Here is a 20,859-nt window from a genome sequence, read left to right on the forward strand (position 1 = left end):
CTATGCCGTGCTCCAAAGCTGTGGTCCAGAATGATCACGGATGTTGTAACTCAGACCGAAATTGTACAAAGTGTTAATCGTACAAAGTCGAAGGACGATCTCCTTCTACCCTATCGTTCCCAAAACAAATACGTTTGAATACTAGGAAAAAAAAAATTTATAAAGCTTGCAAGATTTTTGTAACGATTTCTCTATTCAAGTGTATTTTAATACGATTATACCGGGAAGGAAAGGGTCGAGATTTAGGTTTGTCTACTCTCGCGTAATGAATCTCTCGTCAACTCTGCGACAAATTTAATCGTTTGACGGAGAAGCGGGTGATGCTTTTTGCTGCAAGCAAGAAAATTCGAAGAATTAATTTTTGAAAATTCGTAGATATATATATCTTTGAAGAAATACCGCCGAGCTCATTTCGTTCCCTCGTCGCTTACAGCGCGTGAAAATATCCGGGGGAAATGAACTCGTTGGTTTTTTTACGTTAAATATTTGTAATAATTTATGATTTCAAGGAAATAGGAAATGTGTATCATTGTTAGAGATAATGAAATTATTAATATAACAATAATTGTATAGCAATTGGTACAAATTGGTTTCGACTGACAGAGTGATTCGAGATCTTTTCTTACGACGATCGAGCCGCTTATTTGTGTGTATATCTGTTTTTCTAAAAATCGAGATATCTATTTGGAATATCTTTTCTAGACCGGTGACACTGTTTGCGAGTCTCTTGTTGTTGTTGTTGAAAACCATAAAGGAATCCTTTTCGCGGGAGTTCTGGGAACAACGCTAACAATTCGTCTCCTAGATCGCTCGATGTACACACATATGTGCGAGGGTGGATGTCGCGGGTGAATGCGCGTGATAGTCTAAATATGTAAATAACTATTGCCGAACGGCATCGTTTTACGAATGTCCTGAGAATAGATGTAGTATATGAAAGAGAATTCTATATATGTATATGAGAGAACACAGATTGAGTTTGAGAGATTTTACTGAATCGACGTATGAGAGAATAAAGAGGATTTAATTATAATCGCGTGTGGTCCGATATTTTTTTTTCCCTACCTCGAGCGTCATCCATTCGTTATTATCTTTAGATTCTTACGTCCCACGTTTAATGATAAATATATGACCTTACGTAGCTCGATAACATTGCGTATGACTTTATTATACCGAACGAATCAAACTCGTAATTGAACAGTCGCAAGTGCTAAATGCAGATTATCCATATCTTGAGCACTAAGATTTCTTTTTACCTCGACTTATAATGCTATCTTATTTCACAGTTCAATAAATTGTAGATCAAAGATGTCATTTTAAACAATCGTTTAACAATAATTACATGATTTTACAATCTAATCACATATTTTGTGAGATTATTCCGTATGAAAAAAGGATGAAAGAAGTAGACATAGTAGACATACATATATGTACATTACAAATAGATTGATGGTATAAGATCGTTATAAAGTGAGTAAATATATACATATATCTATAATATATAGGGATCATAAGCTCCGAATAAAAGCTTCGGTTTTACGTATGTTTATTAAAGCTTCCGCAATACAATTTATTAATCATCGTTTGCACAACCTTACGTTTCTCCTCGCGGCGTGAACTAGAAGATAAATTGCACTTTCGTACCAAAAGTCCGACAGCCGCTGGCACGATACTTAAATTTTCTGTTTCTTTTCCTTTTTTTTTTTCTTTTCACAACCTATTCCTTCGTTACGAAGCGGTACGTCCTCGATCACGCTTGTGACAAACCATAATTCTTCGATTTTTTTTCTTCGATACAATGCCGGCATTGGAAGATTATCGTTTTTTACCATCGACGACGCGATGTAATAATAATATATAAAATAGAATTATTTCGGAAATAACGCTCAGATCTGTACAACCAAAAAATTATACACTCATCGGTCTCGTACTTATACTCATTTCTATTCTCATTTCTTCATTAAATCATTTCTTTTAATATTATATATATAATATAATATAATATATATATATCTCTATGCATGTAAACCTATGTAAATGTACATATACTGTCGATTCTGTGTACTTAGTCGAGTTTACATGCTTTACACGGCACCACGCGGATGAGTATTTAGGACAGCGCGATCGCTCGTGCGTACAAATGAACAAACGAGAATTAATTAATAATCTTGAATGTCGAATTAATTTCAATCCTCCTTCCAACAATCTCTTCGACTTTATGTAGGTCCTTAGAATGTACAGGGTGACCTGTCATGCTGATCTGTACGTCGGTGCAACAACCGGTACACAGGTTGCGAGATCCTCGAAATTTACATAAGTTTTGGAGAGGAACTTTAAATCTCAACGTTTATGTGACTTCGAAGGATCTACAGACGATATTGAAAACCGAAGGATTAATGCGCATTGCTAGATCTTAGATCGCTGAATATCCACAGGCGGTCTCATTCGACCGGAAGTTTTGATGGATCTTTAAAATTTATCGGTTCCATGAACATCCGATATTATGGATTTACTCAACTCTTTGCGAACTTTTTACTGCTTGTGTAAAGCTATTTCTATACAAATTTTAGAATCCATAAATTTCGATTTTATCGACTCCACAGATTCTTGAGTATCTATAATTTCATAATTTTCAATTTAAGGGGTAACGCCTCTCTAGAATTTTCAAAAAATCGATTTTTTTTTGCTTAAACGATGCTTTAAGGTCTTAGAAATAAGGTACACTTGGTTTCAAAGCTCGGAAAAATCTCTATTATCCCTTTTTCGTAATCCGTCTGCCGGCGCGGAATGCATCTGTGAATGTTAACTGAAACTCTTTAAACGCGTTTTTCTCGAAATCGCTTTTTTAAAATCGGGCGGAATCAGAACTCGAACACCTTTTATCCGATTGACTTGAAATTTTGAGTGAAACTTTACAATAACATTATCTTTAGAAATACGTATGGATTTTGCGATAAGTTGAACAAAACTTTTTTTATAAACAATTTTGTGCGAAATTTTTTAGCGAAAAATGAAACATTTTTTTCCAACATGCACCATTCTTACAAAAAATGATATTTCGCAATTCCCATACGTACTTCTATAGAAAATCTTATATATTTTTCAAAAATCTTTGAATTTTTGTACCAGCTCAGAAATTATAGGAGCTTCGATTCCGCCCGTTGGCCGACTTCCGCAAAAAGACACTTTGGATCAATGGCTCTGGTGCCGCCATTTTGTCAATAAAAAATTAATAAAAAATTTTTTTATACTTTAATATATAGATAATAAATATAATTAAACCGATTTTCATTTATGATTATTGTATTTCTGAAAAAAATTATCAAAAATGGGCTTTTTTGGGACTCTAGAGTGGCGTTACCCCTTAAAACATGGCATTTCTCGAGCTACAAATTTTAGCCATTGATCCTAGTTTCAGGTTTCTACATTCAATTTTCCGTGACTTCTTAATTTTTAAAGATCGTTCCTCTTATTTTATCGCAAAGGTTGTATTCAGTGGATTTTCGGATCTAGATATGTATCGTAGAAAACAGAGAGAAAGAGAGAGAGAGAGAGAGAGAGAGAGAGAGAGAGAGAGAGAGAGAGAGAGAGAGAGAGAGAGAGAGAGAGAGAGAGAGAGAGAGAGAGAGAGAGAGAGAGAGAGAGAGAGAGAGAGAGAGAGAGAGGAGAGAGAGAGAGAGAGAGAGAGAGAGAGAGAGAGAGAGAGAGAGAGAGAGAGAGAGAGGAACTGCGACGAACAGGTAGCTGCATCTAAGGGGTATTGTGACATAACAAAGAGTCCCCGTTTGCGTTGCGCGTAATGACTTTTGTGACAAGAAAAGACTGAGATTCAACAAATTGGTCGCGTCGTATCGTCGATGTGTTCGCTTAATAATTAATCAACGAATGTTGTTTCCTGGTCGAGGAGCACTCGTGTATTTTTTCAGCCATTTGATGGCATACACAGGATACCGAAGCCCTTGCTTACGCGTGCCTCGTTTATGCGATATACAACAAGAAAACGGCATGCACATAAAAGAGGCCTTTAGGTTCTCATTTCGTTACTCAGTACCGTTACGTTATCCCTAGTTCAGAAATGAACAAAACACATAAATGGGATAACGAAGAGATGGCTCATTGCAAGAATTCCTCAAGCACGAAATATTTCATATTTGTTATACAATTATAATACTATGATATTATATAATAATATGATATTACTGTATATAAGATAGATTTAAATCTTGTGATATGTAATCGCGAAGTACCCAGATTTTTTTTCAGATCGTAAATTTTCAATTTCACAGGTTCTTGGCGTTACGTGCCATTTATTCTATTTCTCTATCGTTTATATGGATCTACAAATCCTTAATTTCACAAATCTTAATTTCTTTTATCCATAGATACACACACACACACACACACACACACACACACACACACACACACACACACACACACACACACGCGCGCGCGCACACACACACACACACGCACACACAACACGCACACACACACACACACACACACACACAAATTTAATCTTTCATGTAAATTTGTAAAAACAAAATTCTATTTTTGGGAATTTTTGTATTCGTTTTTTGTAAAATTTGCCTAATTCATCGGCTTTACTTCGCTCTTAAATTTCAAACAAAACGCCATCCCTGCATTATCCCATTTTTGTGCTTCTAACGATAATTATTAAGCACGTCAATGTCAATATCGCCAATATTTAACGACATTCACATTACTTATACGTTTTGACTAATACGTAATCGTTATCTCTGATAAAAAAAATCGCCTATCGAGCATAAGTGTTTTTCAACCAGTACGCATACGACGCCAGTTAGTATAAAAGTTTACAACACGCATTCGCAACTTTCATGTGTATATGTACATTTCTTTCCCAAATAAAACTTTCCGCCTTCTTCCTTCACCCGCTTACGATAAATAATATATTATTATTATATTAGGACGCTCAACACATATCCATCCTAAATCAATTTGGCATAGGAACCTTGTTAACGCACGCATCGTTGAGCTCCATCTCTAATCAACAATTCTAATACTGTTCGTTCAACCGATACGAATCGCGCGAAATCGATTTCACCTGCTTCCGAGAATGGTCACGAATGTTCCATGACGCGAAGCCACGCCTCGTAAAATGTTTCTACAAAAATGTATAAAGTACGAATTAATACATAATTACAGATTGTTGTATATACAAACGTACAGTCTCGTCATGGAATGGTATACGACAATATATATTATATTTAGATTAAATAAACTTACGATTGACCCTCTCTTGTATAACTACTTGTACAATATTAAATCTCTAGTTAGAAAAAAACAATAATTGCTTAATTTACAGATCTATGGGTGTGATCCACTTGGTGTTCCAAACGCTCTTGGAAACATTTCATCCTTGTTGTTTATCAAATGTTAAACAAGGACAAAATGATACTCTGAAGCGTCTAGTGGATTGCACTATACGATATAAGATCCTTGGATCCGTCGATCATTGCTTGCGAATTCTTAAAATTTAGAAAAACTCGAATTTCTTAATACATGCTTTTCTAAATCTTAATTACAGAATGTATTCGTATTTAAATTCTAATTGTACAAGGCTCCTAGAATAATTTTAATGGCATGATTTTTTATATGTTAGATATACTGGATTCTATCCATGATTCCGAAAATTTTCTCCGACAGTACCCGGATCCATGAATCCAATATTCGTTATAAAATTCGGCGGAATATTACAGTTAATTAATATTTATTTTATATGTCTGCGTTCTATAGATTTAACTTGTTACTGTCTTTAGTGCCAATCAATGTGTGAGATCAATAAAAAAAGAACAGTTTTCTAACGGGAAAGATAAAATTATAAGCGGTATGTTCCGATAGTAAAATACGTATTTTGTTAAAATTCACGTTATATCCTGAGTTCATCTCGTCCATTATCTTTATCGTGTTAAAACTGTCTCAAAAAAAGAGGCTGCCAGTTAAATCTATATACTAATTTTCCAGGTCCATTATACCTAAATTCTATTACAAACTGTAATCCGTAGCAGATTGCTCAAACGTCGGTGACTCTTATCGATGTTCGAGAAGAGTTCAAGAATATCGGTGCCCGAGATGTGGAACTCGAAAGTCGAGATTCCACTGTAACGTGGGTTCAGTTCGTCGCGTGACTGTTTCTACGTCTTAAAAACACTCTGCTGTTGACCGGGTAGACTCTGGTCAAGAGTATGAGCGAGCTGCCCAGGGCCAGTTTGACGGGTGCTTGGCGGCCGCCGGGTAGCCTGATGAACACCGTCGCCACCGCCGCGACGCCGTCGTCGGTGGGCTCGACAGCCACTGGTCTCACGTCGCTGTGAAAGCTCACGTGCTTGCCCCGCCTGCCCTTACGTTGCGGCGAGCTCGGGCTACACTCGCCGCCGTCCCGGTCGTAGAGTATTGTCGCAGAGGCAAACGGTCGTTTCGCCATGTGCAGCATCTCCACGACATGACGACGTCGGGCACGGCGTAAGTCCGCCGTCTGCTTCGCCTTCCACGCGACTACGCACACCGCCAGGAATAGGAAGAAGCAGGAGAAGAAGCACGAGAAGAAGACGAACAGATCGATGTGCAGTTGATCCTGACGGAAAAAGATCATCCCGTAAGCGGCGCGGCCGTTCATCTCCGGATTCGCCGGGTCGATCGCTCGCAGCGCGATGTGAAACTTGGTCTGGCCCAGCTCGTGCTTATCCTGCGGCAACGTCAGTACCAGTCGATTCGTCAGATTACGGATCACCAGGAAGGTGTTTCGCCTCTCGATCGTCAGAAAGCTGGCCAGGTCATCTTCGAGCCAGCGCTCCATCACGAAATACTGCGGCCCGGTATTCCACCGAGTCGGCTCTGTAGTGGTACCGTTAACTGCTCCAAAGTGAGGATGAAACTCAACAATCTGGAATCTGTTGGTGGGCTGATCAGGCCGCAATCTGAATCTGTTATCTAGCTCAACCTGTGGATGTAATGAGTATTTCAGATATCTTTTTGATAGATAGATATAAGCATTGAAAATTTATAAATGTATAAAAATTGGTAATAATGTAAATCTATTAAATATGAGAGATACATATGTTTCATGCAGCAAATAATCGTTTTTGATATTAGCATAATGGCAAAGTGATCTAAGTTTATAGATCGTTTAAGAGTTCAAAGATTTAAGATAGCTTATTTATAGATGAGCTTTAGGATACAAAATAGAAAAAAAAAAGAAAAACAATGGATACGTCAAAAAAAAAAAGAGAAAATGGGTTACTGACAAAATAAACTGATATTTTTATTTGCAAAGATAAATTTGCAAATGGAAAAATTAAATAAGAATCCGTACATCTTGATATCCAGTCGATGAGTTCAAAGTGACGACGAAGGAATCATCCCGAGGACTCAAGAACAGATCCAATGCACCTTGGGTGACATCCACCGTCACTCTGATGTCCACGTTCATGAATCGCGGTTGCACCATGTAGAAGACGGTTTGGCCAGGGTTTAGGGGCTTCGGTTTCAACTTGCACTCGTCTGAAGTAAAGAAATGGAGTAAAATCTCATTTTAGACGCACGAAAACGGCAGGATATCGAATAGCTTGTAATAGAAAAAAGAGGATACGAACCGATATTCCCTCCATTTCCTCCACACAAAATAGAACGTTGCAATTTAAGAAGAAAAATAATTACTTGATCAAAGTGTCGAATGTGTTGAGTATAAATACATACATTGTGAAATAAAATCGTAGTATCGGTATTTTTTCGAAATAGTATTGATTGATACTAATGTTAATTATTTATTTTCACATCAATTAAAAAAAATCACAGAAGTGATTTTGAAATAGAAATGCCATTACGAGTAGATAGACCGTTGAGAAATAAAAACATTATGCAGATGAAGATCTTGTAAGGTAATTTTTGTGCATTGGATTAGTTGTTGTATAAAGATTTAGTTTTTCATTTGCACGGTTTTACGCTCACCTATTAATTTCGAGTCGAAGCACATTTTATTGTCGACCGTGACGGTCTTGTAGCACTGGTGACCCATCGTCGGGGTGCCGGCGTAATTCTCCCTGCACTTGCTGCATTGCACCATCCAGCACGGCGCGACGCCCGTGTTCGTGCCCTTCACCGGGCCGCTGATGCAGGACGGCTCGCTCTCGGTGTTGTTGCCGCAATTGCACTTCTCGCCGGTCACGGGATCGCACGTGAAGCCGTGGCCGTGGCACTCGCAAGGCCGACACACGTCGCGAAGGTCCTCCGTCCCGCGGAAGTAGCCGGTCATACATTCGCCGCACTTGTCGCCTCTCGTGTTGTTCCCGCAATCGATGCACTTCGCTTTCGCCACCGGTCCCTCCCCCAGCTGCTTGTTCAGCTTCTCTGTCGGCATCTTTTTCAGCGAGTCCGGATCGGGCACGGTCATGCTGTCGTTGATGCAAATCCGAGTGTGGCCGTTGCAGTACTCGAGACACGGCACGCACTGACCGTTGTCCGCGGGATTGCCGACGTATAGAGGCTGGCACTTCTCGCATTGCTTCCCCATCGTGTTGTTGTGACACATCGTACAGTTGTCGAGCTTGTCCGGGCCGGCGCAATCGCTGTGCCCGTTGCACTGGCACTGAATGGAGCAGTTCGAGCCGACGTAGCCGAAGTCACAGCGGCAGAGATCGGGCTTCACGCACGTGCCCCTCACGCAACCCTGCGTGCACATGGGCACGCAGATCTTCTTACCGAATTCGTTCCCCCAGGTCGTCTCAGTCTTGTATCCGTCCCCGCATTTGCACTCGAAGCCCTCCTCCAGGTCGAAACACTTCTCGCTCTTCGGCGAACACGTATGATGCCCATTCTCGCACTCGTTCTCCGGTGGGCAGCGGACGTAGTGCCAGGAGAATTCCGGTTTTGGAGTGATCGCGTTGAGCAACGACATCGTAACGTTGTCCTGCGCCTCTAGAGAGTCCACGTGATACGGATGCAACGTCGTGGTGATCGGCGGCGCCTCGACCTCCGGGAAGTGTTGACGATAAAGCATCTCGCACGTACCGCCGGCCGGATGGTCCGCCGGTGCCTCGAGCGATCCCTCCGTGCATATTCCTTGACCGGTTATATTGGCAGAGTCCAGGGAACACCAGCCGCAATGCGAGTGCTTCAGGCAGGTGCTGCACTGCTTGAACACCGAGCACGGCTCCGGGCAGTGGTCCATGTCCGGGCTACGCAGCACCAAGCCGCAAACTCCGCCGGCGCAGTAAAGTGGCTGGTACGATGGGGAGATGCACTCGTTCAATTGCGTAGACCACCGGCACTCGCTCCATCCACCCTCGGCCCCGGTACCCTTCAGGCAGCTTCTGCAGTCCTCGTGCTCGGAGCACCTCTTCTCGCACTGCGCGCTGCTCAGCTTGATGCTGGACCGCTCGAAGATTTCGAGCAGCACGCAGTTCCAGTCGTAGACCGGCTCGCTCGTTAGCTTCAGTCCCAATTCGTTGGTTTTCAGAACCTGCCTCGTCCACACGCATTTGTCCAGGCTGTTGCATTTCTCGCAGTCGCTCGCCGGGCACAGCCGTTCCCCACATTGACTCACGGTGGTCACCGATGAACTGCATTTGTTCGACTTCTGCTGCTCGTCGCAGTCACTTTTCGTCGAGATGCACTTGCCCATACCGTGCGGACAGTTGGTGCACCACTTACAAACCGGGTCGTGCTCTTCGTAATACGGCCACTTCGCAAGACACTCCGTGCAGGTCCTGAAGTTATCGCAAGTCCTGTTCGTCCACATCGAGTTGCAGGACATCCCGTTTGATCGTTGCGCCTGAGTCACGTTGATGTCACACTTGTCGCCTCGGTTGCTCGACACCTCGTTCGAGAAACAGAGGGAGGTGTTGGTACCGTTGAGAGTGGTGACGGCGCAGAACGAGCAACCGAAATATTTTCTGCACGTGTTCTTATCCTTCCACAGATTGCACAGATCCTCCGGTATGTTGATCAACGTGACGTGACTCTTGATACCACCGTCGAAGCCGCCAACAACGTAAACGGCGTTCGACTCTGGATCGGCATGAGTCATCGCGTGGGCGTACGCCGGCGGGGGCGGCCTGCCGATCGTCTCCATGTCTTTCGTTATTAAACTTATCCACATATTGCACGAGTATTTGTACGCTATTAGCGAGTCCGATGTGTTGTGAGGATTTTGCCGACCGCCAAATATCACCATGTATTCGTCCGTCGTGACCGCGGAATGAAGGAATCTAGCTTGAGGTAAACTGCTGCCATCGGTGAAGTCCTCGAAGGGTGGCAGTACAGACCACGTTCGTGTCTTATACTTTAAGGCGTACAATTTGTTCGAAATAAACGTTCTATTTATCGCATAAGTGTAGCCACCGAAGACGTAGAAGCTATCGGACTTACTGTGATATACCGTGGAATGGCCGTAAACACCTAGGGGTCCGTTCCCTGTAGTGTTCACTGTGTCCCAGGTCTCAGTCTCCAGATTGAACTCCCAGACCGTATCTAGGTATCCGTACTTAGGACTGAAACCACCGATCAGAATCAGGCTCTCCGATTCTCCGTCTCTACGCAAGGTCAATGTGTGACCGGCTAAAGGCAGTGGCTCCTTCTTTGACTCGTCCTGCACGATTTGGCTCCATCGCTGGTTCTGCAAACTGAATTTCCAAAAGTCGTTGAGGGTATTGTTCGACAGTCCTTGTACGTCCTCGTCCTTCATTGATAGGCCACCGTAGACGTAGATCTGTTGCCTACTGTGAACAATTTCGGCGGCGTGAAAGTAGCGGCCCTGCGGCATGGACGCCTCCGACGTAGATTCCACTGTCACTGGCATCCACGTGTTGTTCTTCGTGTCGAAGAGTCTGATGTCGTTCAGAGGTCCGTGGCTGAGCGAGTAACCGCCGAACATCCACAGACTGCCGCGCCGATCGGCCACTAGGCTGTGTCCGAAGCGCGGCAGCGTCTTCCTCAAGTGATCCAGATGATCGGCCAAATATTCTGAATTGAAGAGTTCCGTAAATATTAGTTGATAGTTTTTGAGCTGGATTGAGCAGTCGCGACCGCCGTAGCCTGGCACGCAAACGCAACGGCCATAGCCCTTGTCGCAGACGCCACGTTTCTCAGAAGCAGTGCAGTTATTCGGACAGATCTCCACGTCGCAGTTGATGCCGACGTAACCGGATTTGCAGAGACAGTTACCGTTGCGGCACTCGCGGTTCCCCGGGCAGTTGTTGCACGTCATTATCACGTAGCTCGCATTAAAACCCTCCACTTCGTCCAACTGCTTATAGTGCACTGTTAGAAACCCGGATTTCGCCTCCACCGTCACTGGATAGTTGGTGCTCTCCGTGCAATACACGCCCAATAATTGGCTCTGATGACCACCGGTAGATGAAACGAACTCGGGCAGACCGTCATACACGTATACGCTGTTCTCCTGGCAACTTACATTGATGTCATCGTGGATAGTGAATTGTATCACGCTCTGAATCGTTGGGGTCGCATCCAAAGAGAGAGCCGTCTCGGGACTGACAATCCACAGGCACTCTCTCGTCGGCGAGTCGCCCATATAATTGTCCCAGAGCGAAGATTGCGAGTGTCGACTACCAAGGCCCTGTTTCCCATTTCCCTCGCCACCCAACATACCCCGAGACATGCAGCCGTAGTAGCACATTCCGCCGTCTCGCGGATCTCCGTAGTAGCCCCGTTTGCAACGCTGGCACTTATCGCCCTCGGTGTTATCGCGGCAGAAACACATGCCGGTTTGTCGATCGCAAACGTCGAGCTCCACATCGCCGTGCCCGTTGCAGTTGCATTCGCGACAGCCCAATGGCGTGGTCGCGTTCCCGTAACTTCCTGCCTTACATTCTTCGCAGTAGCGTCCAGTCGTCCAGTCTTGACATTCGTCGCAGATGCCTGGTCCCTGAAAATCGAATTAAGATAGCAATATTATTAATTAAAAAACCGATTGCAAATTTTCGAGAATTAGGAATCAAGGAACAAGTTGTGATTTTCTGTGTACAATTTTTGTTTGTTGTACCTGCAGGCACGTGGAATGGTTGTAACAGCCGCAGTTGGTCCGACAATCTGGTCCGGTCCAGCCCAGGTTGCACTCACACTTGTAATCCGGAGCCTCGCTGCAATAACCATTGACGCACCTCTCATAACAGGTCTTGGTACAATTCTCTTTGCCGTCGCCGTTAAAACCGCGCTTGCACTGACAGCTAAAGCTGCCGTGGGTATTAGTGCAAAGCGCATCGGGATGGCAGTCGTGCAAGCCGAGATCGCACTCATCTACATCCGGACACTGCGCGTACGCCCAGCCAGACTCGTCGGCCCTTAGACTGCTATTCCGGTACTCGTTGATGACCGCGCTGCAGTTGACGTGAGCCTGATTGAAATCGCCCTGGACGCACATGCCGGTGATGGGATTCTCCAGGCTGTAGCACCAGCCGCAGCTGAGCGAATGCAGACAACTGGAGCAGTTGGAGTGCCGGCTGCAGCTCTTGCACTGATCGTTGCCGGTGAGCGATGAGCCGCTGCGCGACGTGACGCCCATCAGGCCCGCCTGGTCCATCCACTCTCGACATAGGCCAAACTGGTACTCCGACGTATACACGGAGAACGAGAAGCACTCCCGCGTGGCCTCGCACCACACGCATCTACCGCGCTCGTCCAGGCACTGCGTGCAATTGGAGCGTTGTCGGCACGGGATCGGACACTGATCCAAACTCACCACGGCATCGGGTAGTCGACCGATTCGTGCGCACCTCGCCTCCTCTGTCCACCATTCGCACAAGTTGGTGCCCACACAGGACTCACAGGAGATGTAGTTGGAGCAGTTAGCGCACGCCGATGGTGTAATCGTCAAGTAATGCCACTCGCGTATCGTCTCGCCGCGCTCCTCATCCCAGTCCACGTCTACCGCGCAGCTTTCTGTCTCGTTGGTGGAGCGCGATAGGCATTGATTGGTAATGTCACACCAACCACACGAGGAATCAGTCAAGCAGTGCAGGCAGTTCCCGTACTGATGGCACGAGCCGTTCTGATACGGTTCTAGATACTCGAAAGTAAAGACTTTCGGATTCTCCATCTTCTTGTTATGCGTAATTTCCATTTTACTCGCATAAGCGTAGCTCGCGGTCACCATTCTTTTCGACTCGAAGTCCAACAGATAACGGCCCGCCTGCAGCTCCATCGGATATCCACTATCTACCCATTTCGTCGGTATACATTGCGATGTCTCCGCGGTTAGATTAGCGACCAGTTCCTGAGCAGAAATTAAAAATTATGGATAGTTTAATTATAGTAAAACTTAAATACATTAAAGTCATTCGATCGGTTTATGTGCTACAAGAATATTCCAATTCTCTTTTCTTTAATAATTAAAAGCAAAATTATTTTAAATAATTTTTTTAAACACTGTCTTTAAATTGGTGCCCACACAGGACTCACGGGAGATGTAGTTGGAGCAGTTAGCGCACGCCGATGGTGTAATCGTCAAGTAATGCCACTCGAATTCTTCTTTAATAATTTTTATCATTTTTATGACTTTCCAATACAATTAGAAAGTATGGCATAGTTGCTAAACGGTAAAAATAACTCACCAGCTTATCAGGATTATCGTCTCGCGATACGTGAAGTGTCGCACTGTTATAACTGACGCAGATCTTCAGATGCTCTGCCGCACTGTCCCAAAGGTAATTTGGCGGTCTAAGGAAGCCGGTTAGCCTGGCGATCATCTCGCCGCCCAGCGCCGATTCCGTCTTCGCGCCTTGCATGGATGGTACATTGAAGTCGACCGTGGTCGCGTTCACTATGGCGACTGAATCGGGCTGGCTGAAGTTCACTGGTGGCTTGTACTTGAGGAAAGTCAAACCCGGTCTCTTGTCCATCTCTCGACACTCTTCGACCTTGATAATTTCCGTGCCTTTCGAACCCCACCAGCCCGGTATCTGCGAAGGCGTGTCGTCCCGCAGGCCGCATACCCCGTAATTGTCATCTTTGTGATGACAGCGAGCGTTTTGGACACACCATGTGCACGTGCCCAAATTTAGTTTATTTGAGACGGACTTCTTACCGCGGAAATTCGTGCCCCAACCACCACCGGGCTGGCCGTGTATCAGACAAGAGTGACAGTCGCCTAAGGCAGGACAGACTCCCGGACAACGCGTTGTCTGTAAATTCGTCGTGCAATTGCTACCTATCGTCCGACCGTAGCATATCTGCAATGTGCCAGGAAATTTCACACATTAGAGCGTAAAAACGAGAATTGTTTTGTGAATACGTATAGGGGGTGAGATTAGTAAGTAAAATACCTCATCCGCAGAACACCAGCCACATTCGGGATTTGCCGCGCACTCCATTAGGCTCTTGTGTCTCGAACAAATTTGCTCTGGCTCGACGTAATCCTCGTCTCCCGGTGCTAACATGGGCGGCAAAGTATATGCGAGAAGATCTGCATTTACATTGCCATGATATCCACCAACGAGTAGCAAGGTATTTCCGTTACGTACATGTGCCGCATGAGCGAATACACCCTGCTGCTTAGGATAACGAGAATCTAAGAAGTAAACAAATAAATTTTCGGTATTCTTAAATCAATATAAAATAAATTTTATGTAAAATAAATTAAATTTGCCTTACCTTTATCGTTTAAGCCCAACACATCGTGGCTCACCCAAGCATGACAACCAAGATGATAAAGATACATCTGGTTATCGTAACAGATCTCCTCCTTGTTATGTCTATGAGAATATCCACCGAATACCACCAGATAATTTCCTGCGGTAATAATAAATAAAGCATTATGTATTTTAAATTTTAAAATGCATTAGACACTATAAATCTATCATCGAATTTATATACATAAAAAACAATTTATGTACGATTTTAGCATTATTTATAGTATGTATTTTTACATAAAACAAGCTTTATACACGTAATTTAAAGAAAAAAAAGTTATATATCTATATTTATATGTTTTATTCTAAAACTTATTTTACTTAATAATAACAGATAATTACCTATGATATTACATGTGTGAAACGCGCGTTCTCTCGGCACGTACGTGTCTCGCAAGTGCGCTCTCGGATAATGGATCTCGGACCAGACCTTTCTGTCCAGTTGAAAGACAAACATTCGATCCGACAATTTACTGAAACGGGCAACGCTGGCGACCACGCCGCCGTACACCAAGAGAGAATTGGTTGCACGATGATATACAGTCGAATGCGCTACCACGCGTACATCAAGTTCCTTGCCGCCTCGAGGTCGCACTTCTATCCACCTCTCGTTAATTGCCGTAGGATCCTCTATAATTATGGGTTACGCTAATATTTTTCAGTATAAACTACATGTTTCATGTGTATGGAAAGTATAAATATACATTCTTTGGATTTTTTTTCACTTTAATAAACTGAAGATAAATCAATTTGAACTTACCTAAACGCAACTTGATCTTATAGAGGCTGGACGAGAACTCTCCATCAACGGTACTACCTCCGAACAGATAGATATAGTCGCCTGCCAAAGTTAGAGTGTGCCTTGTGAGTCTGGGTGGGTAGAAGGGGGAGTTTTTAGCTCGTAAAGTCCACATGCGTTTTTTCACATTGTAATGCCACAGCTCGTTCGATAGAGAACCGTCTTGCACCTTTCCTCCATAGACCACAAAGCCATCTGAAAATACAAAGACTTTATTCGTTTTGCCAATGATAATTGCTTAGTTTAAAGTTCACGATTTTTTAAATTATAAATTATACGATAATTTGCTTAAAGTGCTATGATAGTAAATCACAGTAATTTTTTATGATCTTTTTCATTTTTTGTCTATATTTGTAATAAGTGCAACTGACAGATTTCCCTTTCCTTCTTTCTCATTAAACATATTTTCAAGAAACATTTCCATTTCTAGATTCATTATTATACCAATCCAGTTTTGCTGATTCAAAACAGATAAAAGTAAAATAAAAATAATGGTTCCGAAACAAGGTCTTATCTACTATTCGTTCCACCTTATATTAATTAGCGCTATAAAACGTAATAAATTTCAACGTGTTGATTTTCGTACAAAATTAGCAGCAAATTCCTTTATTTCTGCAGTATAAAATTTTTTATCGTGTTTTTATGGGCGTAGATTAGTAAGCGCTATATCGACAGACCTTGGTATTTACACGCAGCGTGACCGTATCGAGGACTCGGCTTGGGTAATTCGTCAATGGTTGGCTCTGTAACTTCCTCCTTCAGCGAATCACTCGTGGTTAATTTCGGATCCGTAAACTCTGACATGAAAATATTATCTTCCGAAGATCCCGCCACGATTTGCTCTTCCCATTTCATGTCATCGTTCTGCATATCCGTTGCGTCACGTTCTCTGTGTAAGTTTTCCAAATTTCTGCGATATCTTCTATAAACAAACATGTAATAAAATATTACTTTAATCTTAATTGTATAGGGAAGCATTAAATGCTCCTTTCGTGAAGAATCATGGACATATAAAATTTTACATGCAGTAATCACTTGAACTAAATTTGATGAATCTTTACTTATGATAAAATTTCCAATTAAAAGCACGTAATTTGTAATAAGCATTTTGTATGTACAGAGAGCTTACCAAGCTTATCTACATGAATAAAATACAAAGTTAGCAGCGTATTATTCTGGGTTTCCAAGATTGTTTTCGAGATATTGAATTAATGAGCGTGATCTGTCACTTACTACCTTGTTGACATTTGCGAATAATGCGGTCTTATATTTCGCGGATGCTTTCTTCTGGGATCGTCGTTCCTATCGATCCTAATGGTACTTCTGCTTTTCTCATTTTCCTTATCTTTAGGCATATTTCTGAACTCTCGCGAGCCGTGCTGACCGCCGTCAGCAGTCCGATCGAGCAGGCCAAACGTATTGTTATCTTTGATGCTATAAAGCACCTTCCAGAATAAAGATGACGTCGGTAGGCCGTATATCTCTTTGGCACCAGGATTGCGTTGTAATTCGGTAGCGATCAATGTAGGGTCTAGATATTCGGCAGATGCAGCACCTTCTGCGAGCGTAAAACAGTATTGAGAAGGTATTTTCTTTTTTTAATGTTATAACATTTAAAATAGAAAGAATTTTATCATGATGTACATTGTAATAAATTAATATTATTTATTATATACAAAAGATGAAAAAATGTAATTAAAATATAATTACAAAGATTATAAAGAAATATAACAATTTATCCTAAGATTCTTACGTGAAATTTGTGCATTAATTTATATTTACCTAATACACTTCCGTATTCGTCTTCCCACTGACTTGTGCTAAACCTGTATACTTCTAAGTCACTGAGTATATAATTGAGATCGTAACCGCCGAAAACATAAAGTGAGTCTGTTTCCTGAACATAAATCGCGGTATGAGCTGCGCGTGATCTTAGTCCACCTTCCGAATGTGAAAGCCAATGCCACCTACATAAATAATTAGATTATTATAGAGATCTTTTTATTTCTACACGTCCCATCTATTATTACACTTTAATATATGTAAAATTTAATACAAAATATAAAAAAAAGTAATTTTATTTTATCGTTAAATAATAATGTAAGTATAAAGCAAAGACGTATAATTTAACAGGCCAACATACCGATTTCCTTCTGGATGTGTTTTATGCAAAGAACAAGATTGTCCAGAGTATCCATTGTTGCATTTGCATCTTTTTATCCCACAAACACCGGCGTGACTGCAATTGTTTGGACAGAGAGCTCGGGAACAATCTTTACCTCCCCAATCGTTTTCGCAGAAGCACGTATTGTTAATGCACTTTCCATGATGAGTACAATTGTTCGGACAATCCGTGACCGAAAATTCTGCATGAAAACCATCTAGGACGTAATTTGTGTCACTATATAATAATATCAACATCTGTAAAATAAAAACAATAATGTTATAGTATCTCGCGCTATATAACAACAATATTTTATATCATGTTTCATTTCTGTTCATTATTGTTACATAATTTTAGTAGTAACCTACATTATATTTTAATTATATAGTGTTTCAATATATTTTTATATCCATAACTAGTTTACATAATCTTTTATTATGAAAAATTATATTTTTTATATTTAATTCGTGCCATATAACATCAATCGTTAATGCAGATAATACGCCACTCTGTAAAATCTTTAATCTGTAATCCATTATCAACGTTATTACCGTGGGATACGCATACTTACATAACCAGATGATGACGTCACTTGCTGCGGCTCCGTCTTGCCACTAAAACTACCCAGAAGCGGTGAGCGAAAGGAATCCCCATCATAAACAAACACATAGTCATAACTACATTCTGTGCCCATCGTTCGAAAGCTTAATGTAATAAATTGGCGGCTATGGTTAGCTGCAACAGAGACAAGTAATGTGAATTGCATATTAGTTGTACTTTACTGCTGTAAGAACGGTAAATACTTTTATCCGTACCTTTGATGAGCCACTCGCAGTGAGAATCTTGAGTATAATTCGAGCCCATGGGACCATCGCTGATGATTCCCCACGAGTCCGTAAAGACCTTTCTCGTCTTATCGCACGGCACTTGCTTTGGAGATGCCTGCGGAGCTAAATAGAAGCCCGGCAGCAGGCAGCCCCATATGACAATCCATGCTGTGGTGGATATCGTCCACCCCATCACAGCGTGTTCACCTCAATGTCGTTTAACAGCATACAGGTCATCATTCATAGACATCAGATAATTCCTTGAGCAATTACAGGGTGCGGTATATACAGAGAGAGTCATATCTGGAAAAAAAAGGACGTACAGTTTATTATTTTATCTACATGGTGTCATTGAGGTTTTGATACCAGATAAGAGACATCTTCATCCATCCAAGAATAAATTTGCACAGCTGCATGTCACATTGCAGAGATTAACGCAGAGATTAACGCAGAGTTTGCGGGATACGACATATGCTTAGACTTTAAATACCGTTTTACAATGTTCAATATCTTTGACATGTCAGATATCTCAAGTTTCGCGATAACATACAGTAATATTCATATCCAGGCATGCATTGAGAAGCGAACTGCAGGTGTTAGAAACACATAGCCAAGGTATCATCCTCGAGTTTTGAAATATTAATATTGTATTCAGAGCACAGCAATAATTTACTCCAGAATTTACGGCGAGAGACACACGTTGAACCGTCCAAACTTTTACATAACGCGTAAGGAGACGAGTCTCGGGTAGTGACATATTTTGCAAAAGTACACAATGCAACCGAGTTTTCCGGGACTGTATCATTGACGTATTTCTGTACCATGCTGCAAAGATGATCGTCGCAGAGCGAGACAAAATACTTGGCGCCCCCGGGAGAGAGGGGGGGATATTGTTAATCGAAGGAACACCCGACGATCAACAATCTCTTATTAACAAAACGGCAAAACGCCACGGGTGAGCGCGCGAAACGTTCCTAGCGCGACACACATGCCGTGCAAACGTGTTGAAGGACAATCCCCCCCCGGTGGCGATCCAGCTATCCAGCATCGCGCGTGAACGCAAGGCTCTCGGCTCCTGATCAATTTGCAAATAAGCACAAATAAGCAAATGACATAGCACGCACGCACACACACTCGCGCGCGCGTACGCGTGTCCGCGGGACTGGACTGCGCGCGAATACACGCATGCACGCGCACGCACACGCACACGCACACACGTGCCCATGAACTTTCCGCACCTATCACGGGACGACGGTGACGGCGACGGTGACGGCGACGGCGACGACGGCGACGAGTACAGCATAATAAGCTCCGGAGCAACTGGCCTCGGGAAAACGTTCCTGGGAACGGTTCACACCTTCGTCGACGGGACGGAGTCGCAGGGCATCCTCCAGAATCCGGCAGAAGATGCAGGTAAAGGGAAGGGGGGGGGGGGGAGAGAGAGAGAGAGAGAAAGATAGATGGAAGGGAAAGAGCGGGACAGGGACGAGAGCGTATCAAAACATCACGGCAGGAAAGTCGCGAGCTTGCTGCCCGAATCTTCGGGTACCGCGCCGAGCACCTAGTTCGTCGGCGACAACCTTAGACCTCGTCGCGGGGCGAGGAACGTGCGACGTGCCGCGACGGGCGCGAGACGGGCCAGGCCAGGCGATCGTGACGTAAAACCACGTAAAACGCCGTGAAACCGCGCCAGTCGGCACGGTGCTTCGCCTCGTTCTCGTTGACGCTTCGAGCTTCGACTTCGACTGCCCCCGCTCGCCCGCTCCGCTGGCCCCGCGCCCCGCTGTATGCATTGCTTTTTATGGTCGCGCCCAGGGTGGGGGAAGCACCGCGGCGTCCATTTACGGACGCTATTACGGGTCTGTTTTCTCTATTGCTGAACTGGCTGCACTAGTTCAGAGTTTATCCTTTTTACTCCACATTGGAAGGAAAAGGACAAACTCTGAACTAGTGCAGTCTGCAGTCCGATACTATCGATACTATCGCCCGACCTCGCGTCGCATCGGCGCGAAGATTGTGCGGGAGTTTTTCCCTTCTGTGTCTGTAATTTTTTTAATTTTTTATACTGTATAATTGATATTTATAATATAATACAGAAAATCCTCTTGAATAACCCTTACTACAATTATAATTGATTCTGTGCGCTATTGAAAACTGTGCAATTCAAGACTCCAGATATGTAAAATTGGGCAGTTGGTTCCAAGGAATTATTTAAAAGAAAGGTTTATAAAAAGTAGGGTTGTCACAATTTTTTACCGTGCTATTCCAGATTCGATCCGTGCAATTCAAAAGTACCGTGTTATTCGAGAGTTATTTGTTATATATAATATGATATAATAATATAGGAAAATAATATAACACAAAACAGATTTATATATT

The 20,859-nt window shown here is 42.9% G+C and overlaps 1 protein-coding gene across 5 annotated transcripts; it reads right to left on the bottom strand.

The window, feature by feature from the left end:
* Positions 1-1,529: 1,529 nt before the first annotated feature.
* Megf8 (multiple EGF like domains 8) lies at positions 1,530-20,192 on the bottom strand. 5 transcript variants are annotated; one of them, XM_071701811.1, is made up of 17 exons: positions 19,719-20,192; positions 18,469-18,783; positions 18,225-18,388; positions 17,633-17,910; positions 17,272-17,456; positions 16,726-17,047; positions 16,167-16,411; positions 15,451-15,684; positions 15,033-15,320; positions 14,653-14,790; positions 14,325-14,569; positions 13,614-14,231; positions 12,047-13,276; positions 7,993-11,929; positions 7,638-7,655; positions 7,358-7,545; positions 1,530-6,985 (listed from the first exon to the last, which is right to left on the bottom strand). In XM_071701811.1, exons 2-17 carry the CDS (start codon positions 18,671-18,673, stop codon positions 6,158-6,160), a joined length of 9,123 nt encoding a protein of 3,040 aa, XP_071557912.1. In that variant the 5' UTR covers positions 18,674-18,783; positions 19,719-20,192; the 3' UTR covers positions 1,530-6,157. The 5 variants fall into 5 exon arrangements, with proteins under 5 accessions (XP_071557912.1, XP_071557913.1, XP_071557914.1 ...); XM_071701812.1 differs by lacking the exon at positions 19,719-20,192 and adding an exon at positions 19,302-19,661; XM_071701813.1 differs by lacking the exon at positions 19,719-20,192 and adding an exon at positions 18,847-18,951.
* Between the last annotated feature and the right edge of the window lie 667 nt (positions 20,193-20,859).

This window comes from Temnothorax nylanderi, unplaced genomic scaffold (assembly GCF_030848795.1).
Source record: "Temnothorax nylanderi isolate EJ_2023f unplaced genomic scaffold, tnyl_v1.0 TNYL_tig0027_pilon, whole genome shotgun sequence".
NCBI lineage: Eukaryota > Metazoa > Arthropoda > Insecta > Hymenoptera > Formicidae > Temnothorax > Temnothorax nylanderi.

Bases quoted from the DNA above. Each gene is read 5' to 3' on its own strand.
- Megf8 (XM_071701811.1), bottom strand. From the start codon at position 18,673: ATGGGGTGGACGATATCCACCACAGCATGGATTGTCATATGGGGCTGC. The intron at 15,685-16,166 runs GTCTGTCGATAT...TTGTATTTTCAG, and splicing joins CGCTGCGTGTAAATACCAAG to ATGGCTTTGTGGTCTATGGA. The intron at 14,570-14,652 runs GTAAGGCAAATT...TTTACTTCTTAG, and splicing joins GTTGGGCTTAAACGATAAAG to ATTCTCGTTATCCTAAGCAG.